Source organism: Sphaerodactylus townsendi, linkage group LG02 (assembly GCF_021028975.2).
Source record: "Sphaerodactylus townsendi isolate TG3544 linkage group LG02, MPM_Stown_v2.3, whole genome shotgun sequence".
Classification (NCBI taxonomy): Eukaryota; Metazoa; Chordata; class Lepidosauria; order Squamata; family Sphaerodactylidae; genus Sphaerodactylus; species Sphaerodactylus townsendi.
In genome coordinates, this window is record NC_059426.1 from 3,420,870 (window position 1) to 3,445,365 (window position 24,496).

Below are 24,496 nucleotides of genomic sequence, written 5' to 3' on the forward strand. Positions count from 1 at the left end.
GTGGGGGGGGGGGGGGGTGGGGGGGGGGGGGGGTGGGGGGGGGGGGGGGTGGGGGGGGGGGGGGGTGGGGGGGGGGGGGGGTGGGGGGGGGGGGGGGTGGGGGGGGGGGGGGGTGGGGGGGGGGGGGGGTGGGGGGGGGGGGGGGTGGGGGGGGGGGGGGGTGGGGGGGGGGGGGGGTGGGGGGGGGGGGGGGTGGGGGGGGGGGGGGGTGGGGGGGGGGGGGGGTGGGGGGGGGGGGGGGTGGGGGGGGGGGGGGGTGGGGGGGGGGGGGGGTGGGGGGGGGGGGGGGTGGGGGGGGGGGGGGGTGGGGGGGGGGGGGGGTGGGGGGGGGGGGGGGTGGGGGGGGGGGGGGGTGGGGGGGGGGGGGGGTGGGGGGGGGGGGGGGTGGGGGGGGGGGGGGGTGGGGGGGGGGGGGGGTGGGGGGGGGGGGGGGTGGGGGGGGGGGGGGGTGGGGGGGGGGGGGGGTGGGGGGGGGGGGGGGTGGGGGGGGGGGGGGGTGGGGGGGGGGGGGGGTGGGGGGGGGGGGGGGTGGGGGGGGGGGGGGGTGGGGGGGGGGGGGGGTGGGGGGGGGGGGGGGTGGGGGGGGGGGGGGGTGGGGGGGGGGGGGGGTGGGGGGGGGGGGGGGTGGGGGGGGGGGGGGGTGGGGGGGGGGGGGGGTGGGGGGGGGGGGGGGTGGGGGGGGGGGGGGGTGGGGGGGGGGGGGGGTGGGGGGGGGGGGGGGTGGGGGGGGGGGGGGGTGGGGGGGGGGGGGGGTGGGGGGGGGGGGGGGTGGGGGGGGGGGGGGGTGGGGGGGGGGGGGGGTGGGGGGGGGGGGGGGTGGGGGGGGGGGGGGGTGGGGGGGGGGGGGGGTGGGGGGGGGGGGGGGTGGGGGGGGGGGGGGGTGGGGGGGGGGGGGGGTGGGGGGGGGGGGGGGTGGGGGGGGGGGGGGGTGGGGGGGGGGGGGGGTGGGGGGGGGGGGGGGTGGGGGGGGGGGGGGGTGGGGGGGGGGGGGGGTGGGGGGGGGGGGGGGTGGGGGGGGGGGGGGGTGGGGGGGGGGGGGGGTGGGGGGGGGGGGGGGTGGGGGGGGGGGGGGGTGGGGGGGGGGGGGGGTGGGGGGGGGGGGGGGTGGGGGGGGGGGGGGGTGGGGGGGGGGGGGGGTGGGGGGGGGGGGGGGTGGGGGGGGGGGGGGGTGGGGGGGGGGGGGGGTGGGGGGGGGGGGGGGTGGGGGGGGGGGGGGGTGGGGGGGGGGGGGGGTGGGGGGGGGGGGGGGTGGGGGGGGGGGGGGGTGGGGGGGGGGGGGGGTGGGGGGGGGGGGGGGTGGGGGGGGGGGGGGGTGGGGGGGGGGGGGGGTGGGGGGGGGGGGGGGTGGGGGGGGGGGGGGGTGGGGGGGGGGGGGGGTGGGGGGGGGGGGGGGTGGGGGGGGGGGGGGGTGGGGGGGGGGGGGGGTGGGGGGGGGGGGGGGTGGGGGGGGGGGGGGGTGGGGGGGGGGGGGGGTGGGGGGGGGGGGGGGTGGGGGGGGGGGGGGGTGGGGGGGGGGGGGGGTGGGGGGGGGGGGGGGTGGGGGGGGGGGGGGGTGGGGGGGGGGGGGGGTGGGGGGGGGGGGGGGTGGGGGGGGGGGGGGGTGGGGGGGGGGGGGGGTGGGGGGGGGGGGGGGTGGGGGGGGGGGGGGGTGGGGGGGGGGGGGGGTGGGGGGGGGGGGGGGTGGGGGGGGGGGGGGGTGGGGGGGGGGGGGGGTGGGGGGGGGGGGGGGTGGGGGGGGGGGGGGGTGGGGGGGGGGGGGGGTGGGGGGGGGGGGGGGTGGGGGGGGGGGGGGGTGGGGGGGGGGGGGGGTGGGGGGGGGGGGGGGTGGGGGGGGGGGGGGGTGGGGGGGGGGGGGGGTGGGGGGGGGGGGGGGTGGGGGGGGGGGGGGGTGGGGGGGGGGGGGGGTGGGGGGGGGGGGGGGTGGGGGGGGGGGGGGGTGGGGGGGGGGGGGGGTGGGGGGGGGGGGGGGTGGGGGGGGGGGGGGGTGGGGGGGGGGGGGGGTGGGGGGGGGGGGGGGTGGGGGGGGGGGGGGGTGGGGGGGGGGGGGGGTGGGGGGGGGGGGGGGTGGGGGGGGGGGGGGGTGGGGGGGGGGGGGGGTGGGGGGGGGGGGGGGTGGGGGGGGGGGGGGGTGGGGGGGGGGGGGGGTGGGGGGGGGGGGGGGTGGGGGGGGGGGGGGGTGGGGGGGGGGGGGGGTGGGGGGGGGGGGGGGTGGGGGGGGGGGGGGGTGGGGGGGGGGGGGGGTGGGGGGGGGGGGGGGTGGGGGGGGGGGGGGGTGGGGGGGGGGGGGGGTGGGGGGGGGGGGGGGTGGGGGGGGGGGGGGGTGGGGGGGGGGGGGGGTGGGGGGGGGGGGGGGTGGGGGGGGGGGGGGGTGGGGGGGGGGGGGGGTGGGGGGGGGGGGGGGTGGGGGGGGGGGGGGGTGGGGGGGGGGGGGGGTGGGGGGGGGGGGGGGTGGGGGGGGGGGGGGGTGGGGGGGGGGGGGGGTGGGGGGGGGGGGGGGTGGGGGGGGGGGGGGGTGGGGGGGGGGGGGGGTGGGGGGGGGGGGGGGTGGGGGGGGGGGGGGGTGGGGGGGGGGGGGGGTGGGGGGGGGGGGGGGTGGGGGGGGGGGGGGGTGGGGGGGGGGGGGGGTGGGGGGGGGGGGGGGTGGGGGGGGGGGGGGGTGGGGGGGGGGGGGGGTGGGGGGGGGGGGGGGTGGGGGGGGGGGGGGGTGGGGGGGGGGGGGGGTGGGGGGGGGGGGGGGTGGGGGGGGGGGGGGGTGGGGGGGGGGGGGGGTGGGGGGGGGGGGGGGTGGGGGGGGGGGGGGGTGGGGGGGGGGGGGGGTGGGGGGGGGGGGGGGTGGGGGGGGGGGGGGGTGGGGGGGGGGGGGGGTGGGGGGGGGGGGGGGTGGGGGGGGGGGGGGGTGGGGGGGGGGGGGGGTGGGGGGGGGGGGGGGTGGGGGGGGGGGGGGGTGGGGGGGGGGGGGGGTGGGGGGGGGGGGGGGTGGGGGGGGGGGGGGGTGGGGGGGGGGGGGGGTGGGGGGGGGGGGGGGTGGGGGGGGGGGGGGGTGGGGGGGGGGGGGGGTGGGGGGGGGGGGGGGTGGGGGGGGGGGGGGGTGGGGGGGGGGGGGGGTGGGGGGGGGGGGGGGTGGGGGGGGGGGGGGGTGGGGGGGGGGGGGGGTGGGGGGGGGGGGGGGTGGGGGGGGGGGGGGGTGGGGGGGGGGGGGGGTGGGGGGGGGGGGGGGTGGGGGGGGGGGGGGGTGGGGGGGGGGGGGGGTGGGGGGGGGGGGGGGTGGGGGGGGGGGGGGGTGGGGGGGGGGGGGGGTGGGGGGGGGGGGGGGTGGGGGGGGGGGGGGGTGGGGGGGGGGGGGGGTGGGGGGGGGGGGGGGTGGGGGGGGGGGGGGGTGGGGGGGGGGGGGGGTGGGGGGGGGGGGGGGTGGGGGGGGGGGGGGGTGGGGGGGGGGGGGGGTGGGGGGGGGGGGGGGTGGGGGGGGGGGGGGGTGGGGGGGGGGGGGGGTGGGGGGGGGGGGGGGTGGGGGGGGGGGGGGGTGGGGGGGGGGGGGGGTGGGGGGGGGGGGGGGTGGGGGGGGGGGGGGGTGGGGGGGGGGGGGGGTGGGGGGGGGGGGGGGTGGGGGGGGGGGGGGGTGGGGGGGGGGGGGGGTGGGGGGGGGGGGGGGTGGGGGGGGGGGGGGGTGGGGGGGGGGGGGGGTGGGGGGGGGGGGGGGTGGGGGGGGGGGGGGGTGGGGGGGGGGGGGGGTGGGGGGGGGGGGGGGTGGGGGGGGGGGGGGGTGGGGGGGGGGGGGGGTGGGGGGGGGGGGGGGTGGGGGGGGGGGGGGGTGGGGGGGGGGGGGGGTGGGGGGGGGGGGGGGTGGGGGGGGGGGGGGGTGGGGGGGGGGGGGGGTGGGGGGGGGGGGGGGTGGGGGGGGGGGGGGGTGGGGGGGGGGGGGGGTGGGGGGGGGGGGGGGTGGGGGGGGGGGGGGGTGGGGGGGGGGGGGGGTGGGGGGGGGGGGGGGTGGGGGGGGGGGGGGGTGGGGGGGGGGGGGGGTGGGGGGGGGGGGGGGTGGGGGGGGGGGGGGGTGGGGGGGGGGGGGGGTGGGGGGGGGGGGGGGTGGGGGGGGGGGGGGGTGGGGGGGGGGGGGGGTGGGGGGGGGGGGGGGTGGGGGGGGGGGGGGGTGGGGGGGGGGGGGGGTGGGGGGGGGGGGGGGTGGGGGGGGGGGGGGGTGGGGGGGGGGGGGGGTGGGGGGGGGGGGGGGTGGGGGGGGGGGGGGGTGGGGGGGGGGGGGGGTGGGGGGGGGGGGGGGTGGGGGGGGGGGGGGGTGGGGGGGGGGGGGGGTGGGGGGGGGGGGGGGTGGGGGGGGGGGGGGGTGGGGGGGGGGGGGGGTGGGGGGGGGGGGGGGTGGGGGGGGGGGGGGGTGGGGGGGGGGGGGGGTGGGGGGGGGGGGGGGTGGGGGGGGGGGGGGGTGGGGGGGGGGGGGGGTGGATCCTCCTCCTCCTCCTCCTCCTCCTCCTCCTCTTCTTCTTCTTCTTCTTCTTCTTCTTCTTCTTCTTCTTCTTCTTCTGGGGCTTCTTCTTCTTCTTCTTCTTCTTCTTCTTCTTCTTCTTCTTCTTCTTCTTCTTCTTCTTCTTCTTTATCTTGCTTTTACTTTCTACATTCTAATGTTGCAGCCCTTGAAGGCTTGTAAACAGTTACTTGCTTACTCATCTCTGGCAATGAAGTTCTCCAGGTGCAGGAGAGAAGGCAGAGAGTTATTGATCGCCTGGATGAAAAGGCGATCTGGTATAGCAGAGTCTTTAGACAGGAGATCCCTGATCAGGATCTTGGGGAGGCCTTTTAAAAAAAATAGAGGCCAGATGGGTAAGGCAAGATCTGAGTGGGTGCCCAGAACTGGGTCCAGCTGATCTAGTCTTAAGAGCATACATTCTTCGCAGCATTTTCCTGACCTGAATGATTCCTTCCTCCCCAGACGCCACTTGTTTGTGATGGCGCTGCTGTACTTTGGCCCATGTCCCTACTTTGGCCCATGTCCCGTGAATGTGAACCTTAAAAAAAATCCATTATTCAGTTTGCACATACCAAAGCTGTACAACCATGGTACATATATGTGTAGAGAACGCACCACGTCCTGTTGCACACAGTTGCTGGGCTCCTGGTATGTGTGATCAAAGTGTCTGCAGACATTTGCTGCTAATGGACCAAATAATACTGTGAAGTGTGATTCTAGGACATTCTGTTGTGGATGGTAACATTTGTGAATGTACCTTGTGCTCTACTGCCTCCTGCCATCTGAGTATCAAGAGTGCCAGCGATACTTTCTTTTCAGGACCTTCCGATATACAAGAGTTACTCTTTGACAAACAGGCAAACCTGCAGTCAGATTTGAGTCTTTGCTCAAAGAGATCTCTCCCCCCTACCCAGTGGTGGGATCCAAAAATTTTAGTAACAGGTTCCCATGGTGGTGGGATTCAAACTGTGGCGAAGGGCCAATGGGGCTGGGCGGGGCACGATAGGGGTGTGGTCTGGCATTTCAGGGGCCCATGGGCGGGACTGTGGCAAGGACGTAGCCCAGCGGTGGTGAACCTTTGGCACTCCAGATGTTATGGACTACAATTCCCATCAGCCTTTGCCAATTGGCCATGCTGGAAGGGGCTGATGGGAATTGTAGTCCTTAACATCTGGAGTGCCAAAGGTTTGCCACCACGGACGTAGCCGCTGCGCCGGTCCTTGGGCGGGAAACGAATGCGTGCAGGCGCAGGCTGCCATGCATGTCGGTGCACCTCCTGCTATACTGCTTCAAGTTCTGTGCGCTACTGCTGAGAGGAGGGGCATAACTAAGGCAAAAATCACGTGGCAAAATCACCAATTAGTAACCCCCTCTCGGCACACACAAATAATTAGTAACCTACTCTCGGGAACCTGTGAGAACCTGCTGGATCCCACCTCTGCCCCTACCCCTTCCATGGAAAGACCAACTTGTTATCATTGGAGATGCAAACACAGCCGCTCAAAAAGCAAGTGAAGGTCACGCAATCTAAGGGAAAGTTCAAAGTGTATGTGTTGTTCCTTTTTTCCCTCTCTCCTTCCTCGCTTTTTCAGCCCGATCTGGACTGAAGTTCTTTGCTGGAAGCAGCAGAGATAACGGATGGCTCCCAGCTTGGCTCTGTAGCCTCAGTCAAATACAAGTCAGGCTAGTTCTGACAGGCAGGGCAAGAGTCACCTCTGCAGCTCAGAGATTCCCAGCTTATAAATGGATGAAGCTTTATCATAGAGAGCATTTAGTCGTCGGTCACCACCTTTTGTTTGAATTGTCACTGGGAGTAGAGCTAAGCATCTTTCAGTTCAGATTTCACTCCATTGGTTTGTCCTGGAAACAGGATATTTGAGACGGGCACCACCCAGTCTTTGCTATTTCTGATAACAGAGCTGAAAGGTGAGGGCCCCAGTAATCCCAGAGACACTTTTTCAGGGCACTGCGAAGGCTGAGATGCAGACCAGAGTTAGCAAAGTGCTTTTATTTTTCTACCTGCGTCTCCTGATAAAAATCTGTTGCACTAAAGACTGTGAGGGACTTTGAAGGAGGACGCACCCTCTCTTCCTCAGCACACGGGGAGCCCTGCTCAACCAGCCACGGGCTCCTTTGATCCAGCGTCTCATTTCCAGCAACCAGGACGCAAAATCTGTTCCAAGGGATCTGGCCACTCCCATCAGTTACACTGGCCTCCATCCATGGGGAGAAATTGAACCCCACCAGGGTGCCAATTTCCAGAGAAGATCTAGAGATCTCTTGCAATTACAGCCGGCCCATGAGTCTATGGTGTTGTTCATGCGTTTTCATTTAATTGTTTTATAATTTTAAGTGTCGTTTTTAATTGTGTCAACTTTTGAATGCTTTTATGTGTACTGCATTGGGGACCCTGATCAAGTGGAAAGATGCTGCCACAGAGGAGGGGGTGATGGCCACTCACCTGGATAGCTTTAAAAGGGGCTTGGACAGATTTATGGAGGAGAAGTCGATTTATGGCTACCAATCTTGATCCTCTTTGATCTGAGATTGCAAATGCCTTAGCAGTCCAGGTGCTCGGGAGCAGCAGCAGCAGCAGAAGGCCATTGCTTTCACCTCCTGCAGGTGAGCTCCCAAAGGCACCTGGTGGGCCACTGCGAGTAGCAGAGAGCTGGACTCGATGGACTCTGGTCTGATCCAGCTGGCTTGTTCTTATGTTCTTATGTTCTTCTTATGGCATAAAAGTGTGACAGACAGACAGACAGACAGACAGCACAGTCATGTAAGAGTTCTTCTTCTTCTTCTTCTTCTTCTTCTTCTTCTTCTTCTTCTTCTTCTTCTTCTTATCCTCAGAGCTTTTTTTATGCTTTCCGTGACTTGACAGTTCAGTCTTCAGAAGAATTGCCCCAGTCTAATGCCGTCAAATTCAGTGGGGCCGAACCTGCGTAACTCTGTATAGGGTTGCTTGGTGAACGTCAGATGTTACTTCCTGTTTTATTTTAGTTATTTATTTTATTTTATTTATTGTTTAGATTTGTAGACCGCCCCATCCCCAAGGGGCTCTGGGTGGTGTGTTTCATTATGGCAGTGCATGTTAGCATTTTTGCACAATTGTTTTTGCATTTTGTGAACATTGTAGCGGTCTTTCATGTTCATGGCCTACCTGTGTGGAGCAAAGCTTTTGGTTGTTGAGAAATTGGTGCAGATGGAATTGTTATGCCCCCAGAGAAGCTATTGTTATTTTCCTATTAAGCATCAGTTTCCCAATAGTTATAATGGGCTTAGTTCCTTGCATAGTCTTCTAAGGGAGGGAATTTAAGTGGACCCTGTCCTTTTATGAAATTTCCCAAGAGGCAGCCTTCCTGTTATTACCCAGTAACCCCCCTGTTTAGCTCAGTCAGTCTAAGGTGCCTAGGGTGGTTGGAAGGCTGAAATATCTGAAATAAGGTGTATAGAGATAGCATAAAGTTAAGGTGTACAGAAGGTAGAATCCAGTTAAAGGACACTCAAGGAACCCAGAAGAAGCACAGACAAAGTGGACTTTCTTGGAAGCAGTCAAAGGACAAAAGTCTCAAGTTTCAAACTGTTCCAGTCAAGCAAGTACTTTATTTTAGTGAGACCCTGGGAGGAGTTAATTTAAGGTCTCAATTCTTCTAAGCAATAAACCTTGTTTTTGAACTGTTACACCTTGCTTGTGTGTCTCCCACTCTGTTCCACCCACGGACAGGGCACCTTTCGATTGTTTTACTTGGGGGACAGAATGCTAATATATATTGCAGTCTTTCAGCTACTCTTGGCACCTTAGCCTGACTGACCGACCAGGGGGATTACTGGAGGAGGAGGAGGAGTTTGGATTTATATCCCCCCTTTCTCTCCTGCAGGAGACTCAAAGGGGCTTACAATCTCCTTGCCCTTCCCCCCTCGCAACAAACACCCTATGAGGTGGGTGGGGCTGAGAGAGCTCTGAGAAGCTGTGACTAGCCCAAGGTCACCCAGCTGGCGTGTGTGGGAGTGCCCAGGCTAATCTGAATTCCCCACATAAGCCTCCACAGCTCAGGCGGCAGAGCTGGGAATCAAACCCGGTTCCTCCAGATTAGATGCACGAGCTCTTAACCTCCTACGCCACTGCTGCTCCTTACTGGGTAATAATTATTACCTCCTTACTGGGTAATACTGAGGAGCACTGAGGAGCAGCAGTGGCCTAGGAGATTAAGAGCCTGCATTTCCAATCTGAGGAACTGGGTTTGGATTTCAGCCTTAATTGGAGCTGTATTACTTATTACCCGGGTAATAATTATTTCCTGGGTAATAATTATTACCTCCTTGCTGGGTGACCTGGGCTAGTCAGCTCTCGGAGCCTTCAGCCCCACCCCACCTCACATAGGTGTTTGCTTGCAGGGGGGGAAGGTAAGGAGATTGTAAGCCCTTTGTAAGCCCTTTGAGAAAGGGGATATAAATCCAAACTCTTCTTCTTCTTCTTCTTCTTCTTCTTCTTCTTCTTCTTCTTCTTCTTCTTCTTCTTCTTCTTCTTCTTCTTCTTCTAATAACAGGAAGTCTGCCTCTTGGGGAATTTCTTAAAGGGACAGGGTCCACCAAAATTCCCTCCCTTAGAAGACTATGCAAGGAACTAAGCCCATTATAACGATAGGAAAACTTGGGTGCTGTGCGGTTTCCGGGCTGTCTGGCCGTGTTCTAGCAGCATTCTCTCCTGACGTTTCGCCTGCATCTGTGGCTGGCATCTTCCGAGGAAAACTGATGCTTAATAGGAAAATAACAATAGCTTCTCCGGGGGGATAACAGGAATGGAGAGGACTTGAAGGCACATCATCTTACTTGTCTTATGGGCAACATGGTGGAGCTCGGCTTTTGCGGTTGGTAGGGAATGACACAGAAAGATTTCCCGGCTTGCCTTGAACGTGTCCCTTCTGTATCCTCACTGGCGTCTGCTGCTCTATGCTGCACATCTGGAGGACTGAAATTTTAGTAAAGTATGTGTAAAATATAGGCCAATTTTTAGAAAGTAAATATAAGATTTTAAGGCCGCACCCAGCCCTTGACTTGTTTTTTTTTGACTGGCTGAAGCAAAATGTGACATCAGAGGCGTTGCATATGACATCAAAAGTATGCACGTGCCATAGAGAAGGTACTGTAGGATTTATGCAGGCAACTTGTCTGTACATGCCACTCTTGGATGTGCAATCCAGAAGGAACCTTGCTGAACAATACAGGAGCACAAGCCAATGCAGCTACCCTGCAATTATGCTAAAGCCCAAATCTAATGCATCTAATGCATCCCAATTCTGTCTTTTGCAGTCAATCCGAGAAGTCACAGGCTACGTCTTGGTTGCTTTGAATCAGTTTGAGTACCTTCCGCTGGAGAATCTCCGCATCATCCGTGGAACAAAACTCTATGAGGATCACTATGCTTTGGCCATCTTCCTTAATTACAAAAAGGATGGGAGTTATGGACTCAGGCGCCTGGGACTGAAGAACCTGACTGGTAAGGGAAAACTGTTTATGATAAATAGCTGGTCCATCCTACTGTTCAGTTCGCCTTAGGGATGCAAGGAAAGCCGTGGAGAAGAATGTGATTACTGTACAAAAAATGTTTAGAGTTGCAACCTTTTACAATCAAATTACTTCTTCATGTTCTGACCACTGGTGTTGATAAGGAATGTTCGGTCCCTGGAATGAAGGTGCAAGACTGGGGCAGGTTTCATCTGTTGCATTTTGTTGTCATGCAGTTGAAGACAAAGCTGTGCGCAAAAAGGCGGCAAACTTATTTTGTGTCCAGACAACTTGATGTTGCTAATCCTGGGGCAGAGCTCCACCCTCAGCTGTAAGCAGCTGTGATATCAATACTGCTTCCATTCCTGTGCTGCACGGACCACTTGTGTAGATTGCACAGCTGTGCTCTGAAGCCTCCAGAGCTATGTTAGGTGAAGGGTCCAGCATTTTGACTCACTTACCTCATAGCTCAGGCTTGTAAATGCAATCTCTTCAAGAGAATGGAACTTGGATGCGATCGATTGTGCTTCAGATCGGGGTATGAGACGTCTGCTGGAGTTAGCAGAAGTTAGAGGGGATCAATGGCTGGGTAGACAGAGCTGTTTACTGCGTTCTGCGGAAGGACTCTTGGCGTAGCCACTACATCCCTCTTTATTTGTACAAATCCTTCTGTCCATATGACAGCAAGTCTGTATCAAGGAATGGTCATATTGATAGGACAAATGTTTTGAAATGCTTTTAGACACTTCTGGAGTCATTTTTGTACCATTTTCAGGTGGTTATTGTTGATGTCAATAGGTGGAAGTTGCCTGTGATTGTGTTGGTCCAAACCAGAACCCAGGGTCGCAGTGCCTTTTATTAAGGCCATTTAAAACTACAGAAAAGAGTGTGCAGGCCTTTGAGTTTTCTAGGACATCAGGCTGGCTGTTGAAAACAAAGGAAGAAAAGTGTTATGTGTTGGGAGGGACGTTCCAGGCCCTTTGACTGATGACCTTTTGTCTACCTGTACGTAGATTGCCCTGCAGATTTAATAGGCATTGGAGGAGCTGGTAGAACGTTGGATCATCAGCCTTCTGGGAAGCAGAAGGTGAAACAATGGTCCCCTCCAAGCGCAGATATAAAAGCGAATATGGTTTTCCAATGCAAGGTGGCTCCCTTAAAAGGCAGAGAAGAGAGAGAAAACATGGCGCACCTTCCATTAGCAGTGCTGGAGATGATGCATCAGGTTAGAAAAGCTGCATGAGTGCTGTAGGATTTGACCAGTGAGATCTGGAGGGCTTGGACAGTCCAAGTTCTCCTACCTCCTGTCATGCTAGAAGGACAAAGGGGAGGTGATTCCAGTAGTTCAGCAGTGGGCTCCATGGCAAACAGTCTGCTGACAAGGAACAAAATCTCAAATCAAGGTTTTTGAATGCATTTTGTCCAAGGGATTGATAAGGGACTGAGTACCCTAGTTTCAGGCTTATCCATCCATAAGGGTAGGGAGATGCTAGTTGCTAAAATTCATTCTCAATGCATGCTTAGATCTTGCAGAAAACTAGAGCTGCTGGGTCTAAACTGTTGCTCTTAGTGTCCTGGGGAAACAAAACTTGGCTTTCCTGATGCCTCATGTCACTCCAGGGCCAAACTAGTTAAACTATCATCCTCCCCTTTCATTTCCATGTAATTTAGATATAGCATTAATTCATGAAATGTTTACAAAATAGTGGGGGAAGAAGCTAGGACATAAAATATTGTAATTTGTTTTAGTTGCATTATGTTATTTTTGTAAATAAAACACACAATTGTGGGTTATTCTTATTGCTTCAAAATTCTTCCATAAACCCTTGGAAAATCCACTTGCAAACAATTGTGAAAGTGGATAGAAAGTGCATTATTATTCTGCATGTGTGGAAGAGGCCCGATAGACCCAAGCTTGGGATACAGCCCTTAAAGCTATAGATCAGTGATGGCGAACCTTTTCGAGACCAAGTGCCCAAATTGCAACCCAAAACCCACTTATTTATCGCAAAGTGCCAACACGGCCATTTAACTTGAATACTGAGGTTTTAGTTTAGAAAGAACGGGTTGGCTCCAAGGCAAGTTACTTGGGAGTAAGCTTGGTGAAGCAACTGTGCAATGCTTTGAACGGGTGAATCACGACCCTAGGAGGGTTTACTCAGAAGCAAGCCCCATTGCCAGCAACCAAGCTTACTCCCAGGTAAAGGATCATGCTTTAGTTCTTCGCATGAAAATCAGTGGGGCTTAACAGCGCTTGACAGGGTTACCTGCACTGCTTCCCCAAAACTTGGTCTTAAGTTTAATGCTAATAATCAAGCCCAGTGGCTCAGGCCAGCCTAGATGTGTGTTTGTGGGGGGGGGACGACTCTGTTTGCGCGTGCCCACAGAGAGGGCTCTGAGTGCCACCTCTGGCACCCGTGCCATAGGTTCGCCACCAATGCTATAGATGCTCCTTTTATCAGGTTTTTGCCCCCCTCCTGGTATTTTTTTTAGTTTCAGCTTTTTTTGCAAACTTGGGGGATTTTTTTGGTTTGTAGAAACCTGTCTTGCCCACTCTTGTCTCTTAATTTAAGTATGATCAGACTTGGCAAATTTCACTATTAATATATAGATCATCATCATCATTATCATCATCATCATCATCATCATCATCATCATCATCATCATCATCATCATCACTGCTGCTGTTATAAACATTTTATGCCAACTTCCCACCGAATCAAGATCCACATTAAAAAAAATGAAATCACTTGAACAATTAAAAATAAAATTTAAATTATAAAAATAATTCAATTTAAAACACAAGAATATTCTGACACTGCTACTGTGATTTTAAGGGATTTTAAATGTTTATCATTTGTATTTGATATCTATTGTTGTCCTGTTCGTTGTTGTAAACCGCCCAGAGCCGTTCAGGGATTGGGCGGTCTATGAAATATAAACAACAACAACACTACAAGGGGGGCCCAGTAACCATTACTAAGGGTATTTATTGATATAAAAATGAAAATGTATGCTATATTATTCAAAACTGCAAATTATTAATGCACAAATTTATGGAGCTTTAACTCAGGCATGCCATTAAATGTTTCTTTTTAAAATTAGATGGCAGAAACTCCATGGGTTACCGAAAGTTTTGAGGTGCTGCAATTACTGAGGCATTATGCCTATTAAAGGTTTATTATTTATTAATTACTGAGGCCGTGGTCACCCGTGTCAGAAGCAGATGGCCCCTGTTCATGTCTGCAGAATAACCCGTGCAGCATATTGGAAGGTCTGCCGTTGGCAGAATCCACATGTGTCTCAAATCATCACGCTCGCTGCTCACTTATTAGAAAGGGCCCAGTGAGACGCGCAGTGAGGGGATCTTGTCACGAAGAGTCCAGAGCTCGGTCCTCTTCATGCAAAAGAAGGAGCTTGCTCCCCTGCTCCCCTGGGACTGTTCTGGGGGTGGAGGACATCTGATAGTCATTTATCTTGTTTCAAGTGTGGAGGAGCCAGAATGTGTGTAGCACACTGATACTATATTCACTTAGGAGGTGTCCCATATTTCCTTGCAACTGAAGATGAACATCAGAGTAAAGATCATTTCCTCTAAATTATGCATGTAAAACGAGCATTAAAATAAATAAATAAATAAATCCCACTGGTGTAGGAATATTTTCATGTGTTGATATAAAGTCTACATCGCTAGCAAGGAATTGTCTCTGTTTAATATTAACAAATGCACATCATTGCAAAGCTCTTCTTATTGTTTGCCAGGAATTGGGGTTGTGTTTCCAGGTATACCAAAACCAAAATCATACCCCAAATAAGCTGCTTGAGGGATTCAGTTCAGGGATACCCAAAAAGATTCAAAACACTCCTAAATGTTTGGGAAACTGGTCTCTGGAAACCTCAGGAATGTTTTGGGAAAGCCAACGTGGGAAACAGCTGCAAATTGGCCTCTTGTCTCTTGTGAAGCTGCTGGTGGTCAGATAGACCTGGCCTCCACACTTAAAAAAGACTTCATTTTGCATGTGTGGACCAGTGGTGTAGTGGTTAAGAGCAGGTGCACTCTAATCTGGAGGAACCGGGTTTGATTCCCCTCTCTGCCACTTGAGCTGTGGAGGCTTATCTGGGGAATTCAGGTTAGCCTGTACACTCCCACACACGCCAGTGGGTGACCTTGGGCTAGTCACAGTTCTTTGGAGTTCTCTCAGCCCCACCCACCTCACAGGGTGTTTGTTGTGGGGGGGAGGGCAAGGCGTTTGTAAGCCCCTTTGAGTCTCCTTACAGGAGAGAAAAGGGGGATATAAATCAAAACTCTCCCTTATAGTATGAAAAATAGAAAAAGGCATGTGCCTCAAACTAAAATTTAAACATATACCACATTCTATTTCATAACCTTGCAACCAAATTTTCCAGGCAGATCTGACAAATTCTATCTGTTCCTTCTCCTTTCAGATCATTTCAATGAAACTCCTCCTCAGGTAGCTAAATTCTATGCTTTGGCCTGTTTAATAAGAAAGCATTTGGTTAAATCCTTTTATTAACTATTCATGTATCATGAAAGTTAGATCAACAAGGCTGTAAATTTTTACTGTATGTATATATTTTCTTTTATGTGTCATTGACTCCGTTAACTACATTTTTGTTGGCTGATCTGGGATTGTAATAATAAAATTAAATTGAACCAAATAGTGCAACACACAAAGATATCAAATATAGTTTCCTCGAAGAAGGGGGAAAAACCCTCAGGAAAAATAAAAAGGCGTTTTTTAAAAAAATGACACTGGAGTTCAAAAACAACCCTTGGTGATACGGCTTTTTGAAACCCTGGAGAAAATAAAGGGAAGAACAACCCATGTTGGAAGATTCTCGTGACAGATTCTGTAGCGTGAGGGAATACTTTATCCGCTCAGTATCACCAGTCATAGATTACTAATACAAACAATCAGCCTTCTTCATTGTACAATTCTGTGCCTAAATTGTGAAGGGAAGATCCATTTTTTTAAAAGATCCATTTAAAAAAAACAAAAAAAACAAACTTTATGTGTATGTTATTACATCCATATAAACTCCTGGTACCTCACCCCGCACTTGGTAGATGGCACAGCTCATACAGTATTGAAGAAACAGATATTAATCAGGTGTCTCTCCCATGTAAACCTCCAGAGCAGAAGGCACCTGATGCCCTGTCTTTTCCAGCCCTGTTGCCTATCAATGTTGTGTTCCCCTCCAGGCAGTGGCGTATCTGCCAGAGGAACATTGGGGGGGTCAATTGGATCACGTGGGGGGTGCCTGGCCAGGGGATCGCGGCAGGCTCCCAGCCCTCCCCTCAGCCAGCCCCACCAGGTTGGTCCTGAGGTAAGAGCGCTATGGGGGGGGGCAGGTGGGCGGGGGTTGCCTGGGGCAGGGGTTGCCCCGGGTGCCATTTTCCCCGGTACTCCACTGCCTCCAGGCCCCGGTCTCTTCCAGCTGTCCTTCAATATAACAGCATGTTTCTGCCTGCAGTGCGAGCCTCCACTGTCCTGACCAGCTGGGGCAAGGTGTCGACAACTCTCGTATTGGCCACAGGATTTACCTGTTCCAAGGAACAGCTTGGTCCCATCAGCCACTGCTGCATTCCTAACAGGAGCGTGGTTTCCTTGGCTCTACTGGAAGCTGCACTCAGCTCATCTTGACCCTGCCGAGGTCTCCGTGCCTTTGGTGACTGCTTTGCTCTCGTCCGTGGGCTGCTGCTCCAAACCTTTCTGTAGGCTCTCAGCTCCCCACAGTGTTATTGTGATGGGACAGCTGTACAGATGTCTGGTGCCAAAGAAGTGCCAAAGAAACAAATGTTGGCCTTGTGATATCCATCTCAACAGCCCCCCCCCCCACTCCCACACAGGTGGCTGCAGTGCGGGCTGATGCTTTTGGAACCCCCACTTGTGGAGTGGAAAGGGAAGGAGTGACTCCAGCGCTCAGACCTTGTGTAATCTCTGTTGGATACAAACAATGGATATGAACATGTAATCATCTGCACTCTAGAAATCTGCACTCTACAAATCTGAAATGTATTTTTTTGAGGGGGGGAATGAATGTTGAATTACAGCAATTTTTTTCTATTTCTTTGGGACGGAGATAATTTTTCTTTTGGTTCACACGCCTCACCTGTAGTTGGGTTCTGGGCAGATTTTATCCACATGGGAGCTTTTAACAGATATCAGAGTCAATATGTTGAGGATTTTGTAGACTTTGAATTGACTTAATGTTTCCGCTCTGTAGGCTGTTTGAAACTGTATTCCCTGTTTTTTTGTTTTTTTTATTTTTGTAAGGACACATTGGTATATGGCTGCATATTGATTTATGGTGCAGGTGAACATCAGTTTGTTCATTCTTCCATTTTGGGGCAGGAATCAGGCTCTTCTTCTTTGGCTCCAGTGATGATGTCTTTGGCACATGTGCCTGTCTGAGAGCCTTCCTTCGTCTCACCTGCATGGAATTGTAGTCCATGAACAACTGAAGCACCAGAGTTGGACACCCCTGCTCTAACCACTCCACCACTTATATTTTGTGCACCATGAGAAGCTATATCATGTCTGTCCCTTGTCCTGATACAAATAAAGTCTTTGTAGGTCGAAAGCTTTCACGGCCGGATTCAACTGGTTCTGGTGGGTTTTCCGGGCTGTGTGGCCCTGGTCTGGTGGATCTTATTCCTAACGTTTTGCCTGCATCTGTGGCTGGCATCTTCAGAGGTGTGTCACAGAGGGAAGTCTGTTACACACTGTGTCCAGAGTGTGTCCAGAGTCTGTTACCCACTGTGTCCAGACTGGACACAGTATGTATCAGACTTCCTTCTGTGATACACCTCTGAAGATGCCAGCCACAGATGCAGCAAAACGTTAGGAACAAGATCCACCAGACCACGGCCACACAGCCCAGAAAACCCACCACAACCTTTGTAGGTCTTTTGCCACTGCATGGTACATTGGCATGGATGCTTTGTAGCGGATGTTTGCATTGCCTTGATTTTCAATCAGTGGCTAGGAAATGCACATGCTGCCTCTTGCTGATTGTGACTCTGAAATTGTGAAGCAGAGTGGAAGAGAAAGTGTGTGTGTGTGTGTGTGTGTGAGAGAGAGAGAGAGAGAGAGCGAGAGCGAGAGCGAGCGCAGAGGGGAGCATGTAGATGGTTGCCTCTTTGCAGTGTCATAGATGGGGATTTGGAGACCAGGGGATTAGATTGAATAAATACCTTGTTTTCCACGACTAGAGAGGCATCCCAGCCCTCATATTTAATTATGTTCCTCATGTTGTCTTTGAAGGATTAAAGCTGCATTGTGTCATTAATGTAGGAGAGGGTGACTGTAATGCTGTCAGCCCCATGTTCTTCTTGGCTCTGTCATCCCGTTAATCAGTGTGGTCTGCCGGGGCCCTGTTCGCTATTTACTCTGCCTGGAAAAGGCCTGCAAAGGGAAGATTGCTTGAGCAGTAATATAAACTGGCAGGTGTTTCCCACCTTGGTTTCCGAAACATCATGGAATTGCATTGAGACTTTGGGTATTCTGCACAATGGGTATCTCCCATCTCCGGTAAACAAATCCTTCTTTTCTCACACATGAATATTTGCAAACAGGCTGGTCTTGAGGTGCCAGTTTCCATGTTTAGCATGCTGTGTCTATTACTGCCATTAAACTCTCTGGCTCTTCTGTCTTAGCAAACACTCATGGAATATAGCTGTAAACCGCAAAAGCAGCAGGCTGGTCACATTCATAGGTGCTCGAACAGACTGGTTTCATTTTTTAAGAAAACAGTCCAATGTGTTTTGCTCTTTTTCAAGGACATTTCACTTCTACAGTTCTTTTCCCCCAGAGAACAGCATCTTTACCTCTTTTTCTGTACCTGGTAGACATTTTCCAGTTGATTCTTCTGTGGATTTATGCTATTCTCTTGTTTCAGGGATTTCAGTGTACAACTTCCTGAAGGCTTAAGTTAGTGATAATTAAATTAAATTATAGAGATCATTTGGCCCATGAAATACTTACCATATATACTTGTGTGTAAGTCGACCCGCATATAAACCAAGGCACCTAATTTTACCACAAAAAACTGGGGAAACTTATTGACTCGTGTATAAGTCTAGGGTGGGAAATGCAGCAGCTACTGGTAAATTTCAAAAATAAAAACAGATACCAATAAAAATGTTTTTAAATATTTATTTCAAAGAAAAACAGTATGGTATCAACAAGTCTACTATTTCAGCACATTTTTTGTGCTGTCTTTTTTTTTTTCTCAACCCAGTTTGTTTCCGCTCATGTAAACAATCTCTGTTTAATGTATTGTGGAAGGCTTTCACGGCTGGATTCAACTGGCCAGATTCACAGTGTGTAACAGACTTCCCTGTGTGATACACCTCTGAAGGTGCGGCCACAGATGCAGGTGAAACGTTAGGAACAAGATCCACCAGACCACGGCCACGCAGCCCGGAAAACCCACCAGCACCAATCTCTGTTTAACATGCAGAACGTGATGTGGTGCCTGGGTGTTGTCTTATCGGATGTCCTGGGTTCCTATTCTGCCATACTTTGGTGACCTAGAGCCAGTCACACTTCTCTCAGGCTAGCCTGCCTCACTGGGTTGTTGTGAGGATAGAAGAGAACCATATTTACTTTTCTGAGCAACTAGGAGGAAGGATGGGATAAGAAATGTGACCGATGCCCCTGCAAACCAAGCTTTAGGCAGAGCTTTGGGTCTCATTTTTTCTCATTTATTTTCTCACCAAATTCAGTCATGATTTATGGCAGCTTGACAATAACTCTTTTGATTTAAGCTCCACAGCAATAAGTCCTTCAGATGCTGTGAATTGTTCTATTCTCTACCGTTACTTTGCTGATAGAAGAGGCGCCGTTTCCTGGATATATTCAGCCGATATGTGTTTGAAATGCAAGTAAACCGATAGGTTTACCTCAGACTACATCACTATAGCCATTTTCCTTCTGTTCCTGAACTATTTTTGAAGCTACCGTGTTTCCCCAAATATAAGACAGTGTCTTTTATTAATTTTTGCTCCCAAAGATGCGCCATGTCTTATTTTCAGGGGATGTCTTATTTTTCTGTGTTCTGTTCGTCGGGCCTGCTTCCAAACAAAAACTTTGCTACGTCTTACTTTCGGGGGATGCCTTATATTTCGCACTTCAGCAAAACCTCTACTATGTCTTATTTTTCGGGGATGTCTTATATTTGGGGAAACAGGGTACCTCATTTTTAGTCTTTTTAAAAGAAACAATCCCAAAATGTGGCTTTTCTTTTTCTTTCTTTTTCTCCCTGGCTTGGTTTGTCCTCTTTTGAACATTGGGACTGGTGCCAAAACTAAATGGGGGGGGGGATTCTTGCGAATGCCTGTGAAATCAGCCCCCCTTTTGGGATTTATATGACCACTAGGGCTGCCAGCCTCCTGGTGGGGCCAGGAGAGGGCTTGGAATTACAGCTGGTCACCAGACTGCAGGGATCAGTTCTCCTGGAGCAAATGGCTACTCCAGAGGGTGGGATCTAGGCCCAAGGGTCTTTTCCTCCTCCGGCTCTACCTCCAGCCTAGAGCTAGCAGTCCTAATGGCCATTGCCCCCTGGGGGGAAACATATTGTAGTGGGCCCAATCCACCACCTTGTCTCTTAAGGCACAACATCTGCCCACTGAGGGGAACATCAAGTACTGGGCTCTGCTAGCATAAAAAGTGAGTGTTTATGTGTATGGCCTTTCTATAGTCGTTTGTTATCCTCGCCGCTCTCCCCCGTGCCCCCCCCCCCCCAAAGAACCACACAATTACAGGTCAGATCACATTTTGGTCTGAATAAACCCTTGTTTTCAGTGCAGCCCCTTGCTGACTTTCTTAGAGGATAATATAAACTTTAAGGGCCAGTTCTGAAGACTGCAAGTCTCCCCGCAGCTTGAATTTTCTTTCAATGTTTGCTGTGTGGGATTTGATATGGGTGGCCTCAGTAGTCTCTCTGTTCGGACAGACAGGTGAAGAGCATCAGCATTTCAAAATGCCCACCTTAAGTAGGTCAAATGGTTGTGCTTTGCACCTATGGTCATTTATGCTGTTCTTTGCACAGCTTGGAGGACTTTAATAAACCCAGAGACATGATGAGAGTCCTTCCCTGGGCAAAACTGCTGGGAGGGAGGAGCGCAAATGAAGGCCTCTCCTGAAACAAGAGCTCTTGCAAGTGTAACCTCTAACTGTGGGTTCTGTGGGGCAGAACTTGGAAGGAGCTGCAAAGAACTAAATTTTAAAAACAAAATGGTTTACTTCCTTAACAAATAACACTTTTAACATTAACATTTAACATAAACAATTTACAGTCGTTCTAGGTTGCATTTCAAGTCCTTATATTTACAATCTACTGATAATGCCAAGTCCAATTCTTCCTGCTGGTGGTTGGCTTATGAAGACTTCATTTGGAGGCTTAAGAATGGGATCGAAGATGATGAAGGGCCCCAATCGCACTCCCATCAACCACGGACCTAGCAAGCCTTGAAACAATATGTTCTAACACTTACAAATATAGCAAAAATAAACAACTCCCTTCCCACTAGTTCCCAACAACTTTGCGGTTACCTTAAACAAGGTGTTAAGAGCTTATAAAGAATTAAATCCAGGTCCCAGCCTGGTAGCCTCAGAGCTTCCTCCAACTTCACCAGTTTTAGCAGCCTTCTGCTGCTTTGAGTCTCCACCCCTTTCTGGGTCAACCCATTCTGAACATAGGGGTTACACAAGCTCAAGCCACCGCTGCTCCAGCCAGAAGGAAACATGGCAAGGGCCCAAGAGGCCAGTGTGGGTGCATTGGCCCCTTCCGCACATGCAGAACAATGCACTTTCAATCCACTTTCACAATTGTTTGCAAGTGGATTTTGCTATTCCGCATCTTCAAAATGCATTGAAAGTGCCTTGTTCTGCATGTGCTGAAGGAGCCATTGAGAACTCCATCATGAGTTAAGGGAGAAAAGGGAAATCTTCAAGAAATGGAGGGAAGGACCTAGCTGCACGGAAGGGTATCTGCAGGGTGCCAGGCGCTGTAGGTCAGCCATCAGAGAGGCCAAAGCTGGCAGGCTGGTCAGAGAGTCTTGCTGCAACAGGAAGGGCTCTTTCAGTTACGTGAGGAGCAAAGGTGGATTCCACGCAGCATACATATAACACCTCTAGGACGTTATAAAAAGATCCATCTTGCGATTTTGTGTTCCCACAGCATGGACCCACAGCATCTACTGTGCATCGATCTCACATGCAGGCCAGGGTATGTAGGCCCCATTGCATTTTCCTCCGTTGTTTTTGACGCTGATTTACACAAGCAGTTATTTTGTCAACGTGTTTCAAACTGAGTGGCAAAGTAGATGTTACACGTCTTTAACTTCTCCCAACTTCTTTATAGCCCATAGTAGCCTCAGATAGCCTTAGAGTTTGAGTGGAAGAATGATGGAGGGAGAGGGTGGGAATTATTAATCCTGTCCCTGTCGGCCAATTCCGCTACACAGACTTCTCCCTCAACTGCTTTTCAGAGTGCAGAGGGAAAGCTACAGGTAACCATATATATTGATTTAACAAGAGAAGAAGAAAACCACGAGCTTCCCTGCGTACACAAACCTAGGCTGCTGGAAAGAGGGCTTCCAGCCAGGCCTTCTCTTGGGCATTTTCCACACGGACCATATATCCTGGGATAAGGAGGTGAAACATCCCAGTTTGGCCATGACTAAGGTGACCAGATTTTTACTCCTGTAACGCGGGGTGCGCACTGCAGGAGCACGCTGCCTTTTGGCAGCACGCAGGAGCACGCAGGAGCATTTCCTGCCTTTGGTCAGGAAACAGGGAGCCCCAGGTAGGTGGGTGATGACGCTGCCGTTAGAGCCGCATTCGCCTTTGCAGCGCCATCCGGTTTCAAAAGGTACGCACTCCTGCGGGCCGCTATATGTTCTCCCTCCCGCGCCTGCCACTCGTCGCTGGTAAAACCAGGGAGCGAAAGATAGGTATCAGCAAAGTTTGGCGTCGCTATCGTAAAGCCCTCAGCACAAGATTGCCGCCTAAGCGCTCCCTGTTTCCCGACAGGGCGGAAACAGGGAAGCGCCCTCGAAGGCAGTGTGGCAGCCGCAGGAGGCGCACGCCGCCACAGGAGCCGCATTGCCTAATCGGGACAATTTAAAAACCCCGCGGGACGCGGGACACATTGTGGAAAAGCATGAGTGTCCTGCCAAAAGCGGGACGGCTGGTCACCTTAGCCATGACTTCCGCATGGCTTCCGGGTCTAACTTGGGCTTGCCCCGCGAGATTTCCCTTATTGCAGGGTTTCCCAAAAACGATAAATTGGAGGTTCTTTTTTTAAAAACCGCGCTGCTCCCGCTCCCATGCAAACGTTGCGGGAGACGGACCGGTTTCTTTTTCCTGCCTCGCCGCCTGCAGTCAATCAGAATGTTCGGAAAATGGGACGGTTCACGCATGCACAGCAATGTTGGCGAGGAAAATGAAACAAAGCCGGAGCTGTACATAATCGCCTGGAGTTCTTCCTCCTGGCCTGAACACACTGACAGGAAACCGTGTGAAGGAAGAAACTGGGATACAAACATCCCAATATGTATGATCCCGGTTTTCCCTGAGATATTATGGGCGTCCGGAAAACGCCTTGGTCAGCTTGTGTTTGTGTTTTAATGGGGTCATATTCAGAAATGGATGGTCCTGTCCAAGGGTGTGCATTTGGATATTTCTGATCGGAGACAGTGCAGTTGTGTTTTGAATTAGAAATACTCAAAGACAAAGGTCAGGCATGCCTGAAATTTAGGTATTTCCAAAATTTATCTCCCCAAACTTTGGGATTCCCTTCCCCCCCACCCCCAGGTTATTTTGGCTATTTCTGTGAGCTGTAGGCCTAGTCTTCTGATTCTGGAGGCCAGGCCTACTTCCACTGCTTTCAGTGGACTGAAGATCGGGCATCCAAGATCAGAGACCCACGGTTCTCCTGAGCAGACTGTCCTAGAATGGTAAGATGGAGGACCACCATGTGGTCTCTTCAGGAGGTGTGGAAGCCTCCAAAGGGAAAAGGCCTGGCACTCCCCAGTCATTATGGAAAGACTCATCCGTTTCCTGCCTTCTAGGATGGTGGGGAGAGGAGCACCCAGAATGTCCTTCTTATTCTCTTATTCTCAAACCAACAGAGCCTTCGTGGTGATGGGGCCAGTGTGCCACTCGCTCTAAGAGAAAGGTGAAGGGGCACAACCTCCCTTTCTGTCTGCTTGTTGATAACAGGTAGCTGATTAGGTTTTGGGGCAGACATGCATCTGCGCATCCGTTTCCTTCTACCCTGCCTGATCTTTAATATTTATTTAGCTCCAGCTGCGTGGTCCATCTTAACAGGTCTGGCAGCCCTTGCTGTGTCTTCACCTCCTTTCAGATGCAGGTGCAACATCTCAACATGTTTCCATTTCTTCATAAATGACTGTGTACAATATATGGGAGATCCTACTTTTCCCCCACCAGTACTTGAAGGGAGACAGATACCAATACCAATACTCTTATATGCTGACGACATGGCTGTCATGTCGATCACTAAAGTAGGAATGAAACGAATGCTCTCTAGATTAGCAACGTATTGTAACAACAATAAGAGGAAGAGAAAGTTTGCTTTCTGATGGCGGACGTGTATCCTGAGGTTACATTTAAAGTACCGATATTCATGTTTTTAGCAGCGAAAATCAGAGAACGTTTAACTGATGTTCAAAACATACAATCTAAGTTATAATAAAGGTGGTTAAAAAAACACCTTTATAATTACAATTGGATCCTGCTGTGTGTGGATATATGATACTTGCTTTGGTGGCTTAACACTATTGGAACTGTGGTGCTTCTACACTCTAAAGCTTGAGAAAATCCTCACAACGTGTTTTATATTTTTGTAAACTGTGGGGAGTGGGGCTATGGTTGAAGTATCTGTTTATATGTGTATGGCCTGTGGCTAATAAACATTGATTGATTGGTTGGTTTCCAAGCCATACACCTTGCAACGTGAAGGAAAGTCTCAAGGAAGTATCTTTGAATGAGAAAAGTGCTGGGTTTCTGTCCAGTGCTACCGTATACCTCTGCATTTATAATGAATCCCAGAATTTGCATCGGCTTTGAAAAATGAGGGGGAGGGCGAGTATTTGTTTCAGCAAGCATCTCTGCTGCAGACACAGCTTGCAGACCTCACTGGGTGCCGAACCACATTTCCAACGGATGTTTTCTGCATCTCATTTGTACGTAAACGTTCCAGCCTCTGTGCAACGTTGGGGTTTTTGTTTCCCTGAGTCAATTAACATAGTGGTTGAGAGAGACGGAGATGAGCAGATGAACCCACGGGCTGCTGTCTCATTTGTAGCGCTCTGATATGAAGATCCTTCCAACGTGACGCGCGGGAGGCGCCCGCGGGCTGGGCTGGAGGAACAAAGGTGTTGCATGGGGAGAGCGGGCTGGAGGCCTTTTCATGTGAAGTGTAGAAAGCGCTCTAGGGGCTGTCTCTTTGGAAACCCACCGC

General features: G+C 54.2%; 1 protein-coding gene across 1 annotated transcript in view; it reads left to right on the forward strand.

Annotated features, from left to right (window-relative positions):
- The window catches only part of ERBB4 (erb-b2 receptor tyrosine kinase 4), a 751,441-nt gene that overhangs the window by 447,686 nt on the left and 279,259 nt on the right, over nt 1-24,496 (forward strand). The window contains exon 3 of the mRNA XM_048483573.1: nt 9,785-9,971. Within this exon, the coding sequence (XP_048339530.1) occupies nt 9,785-9,971 (187 nt within the window). The remainder of the gene's footprint in view (nt 1-9,784; nt 9,972-24,496) is intronic.